The sequence below is a fragment of the Emiliania huxleyi genome, assembly GCF_000372725.1.
Source record: "Emiliania huxleyi CCMP1516 unplaced genomic scaffold EMIHUscaffold_10051, whole genome shotgun sequence".
In the NCBI taxonomy this organism is placed as follows: Eukaryota; Haptophyta; order Isochrysidales; family Noelaerhabdaceae; genus Emiliania; species Emiliania huxleyi.
The window spans coordinates 1-1,132 of NW_005202400.1; the positions used below are offsets into that span (position 1 = coordinate 1).

General features: G+C 60.8%; 1 protein-coding gene across 1 annotated transcript; it reads right to left on the reverse strand.

Moving 5' to 3' along the window:
• Positions 1-45: 45 nt before the first annotated feature.
• On the reverse strand, positions 46-437 carry EMIHUDRAFT_259908 (hypothetical protein; the record flags this gene model as incomplete). The annotated part of the gene is made up of 2 exons (XM_005793463.1): positions 46-287; positions 362-437. Coding segments are annotated over 2 exons (318 nt in total), but the record flags the coding sequence as incomplete, so codon positions are not given.
• Positions 438-1,132: the final 695 nt, after the last annotated feature.

Sequence of the window (1,132 nt, forward strand, 5' to 3'; positions counted from 1 at the left end):
ACCAAAGCGTTCGTCCAAAAGCTCGACCACGTCACGCGTGCAGACGTACGTGTCATCATCCGCTTTGAAGAGATAGTCAAATCGCCAGTGCACCACCGCCCACCGAATCGCGTCCAGCACTTTGGCGGAGAGATCATCTAAGCTGTCGTGCGTGCGGTCCAAGCGCAGCACATCGCCATCGACAGCGCCCTCATTGGGCGGCGTGCTCTCGAACTCGTTGTGTGCAGGGTTGCCGACGACGAAGAGTGAGCTGGCGGGCCCTGAGACACTTGCAGCATGCGCCATGCCTTGCGGCGTACGGCGCCAACGCTGGTGGCCGACGAGAACACCAGGATGAGCAGCCTGTGATGAAGGTGAGGACGAGCTGCCGTGGGTGCATTCGGCATACTCGCAGCGACCTTGGCAGCGACCCACGGATGAGCAGCCTCGGCGAGCATTTTGGTCCTGCGAGCATGAAGTCGAATTGGCGAGAGACTGCACCCGAGGGTTTTACCGAGCTGCCAACCCTATTCCCGCACTGTGCGCAAAAGACCACACCAACCAACCAACTGATACCGGGCCCGAGTGCGCGAAGTGCGGGACCAGCCAACCAGCCTCCCCCCCCCCCCCCCTCTGTGAAAGCACGAAGCAATCTCTCGGAAGTGTCCGCGGGCCGCGAGATCTGCGAGTGGCCTAAGGCTGGGCGACCATCCCGGAGAGCGAGGGGTAGGGAGCGCGCCTCCCCCCTCACCACGCATGTCAGGCGCGGCCGCCGCCGAGCGCGGCGGCCGCCCACAGGCCTCGTGGCCGATTTGTGTTTGTCTCGCAAGAGGAGCGCATTCTCAATTCAACTATTCCTCTTCTTCGAGACCCTCTCGCGCTATGAAGGCGGGCGAGAGGAGGGAGGGGCCCCTTGCAGAGGACCCGAAATCACACAACATAACCGAAGGGTTTCTCGCTGAGGGAGGGTGCGTAGAGGATGTAGAGTGTAGAGCGCTGTAGAGCTGTAGAGATGTAGAGCGCTCTGGAGCGCTGTAGAGCTGTAGAGCTCTACAGCCGGCGCGCGCGGGACTTTTTGATGCCGATATAGAGAAGCGCTGAGCCTCTTTTTGGCGTGAAATATCTACAGATAACTCTGCAAGAGGTTCCAACT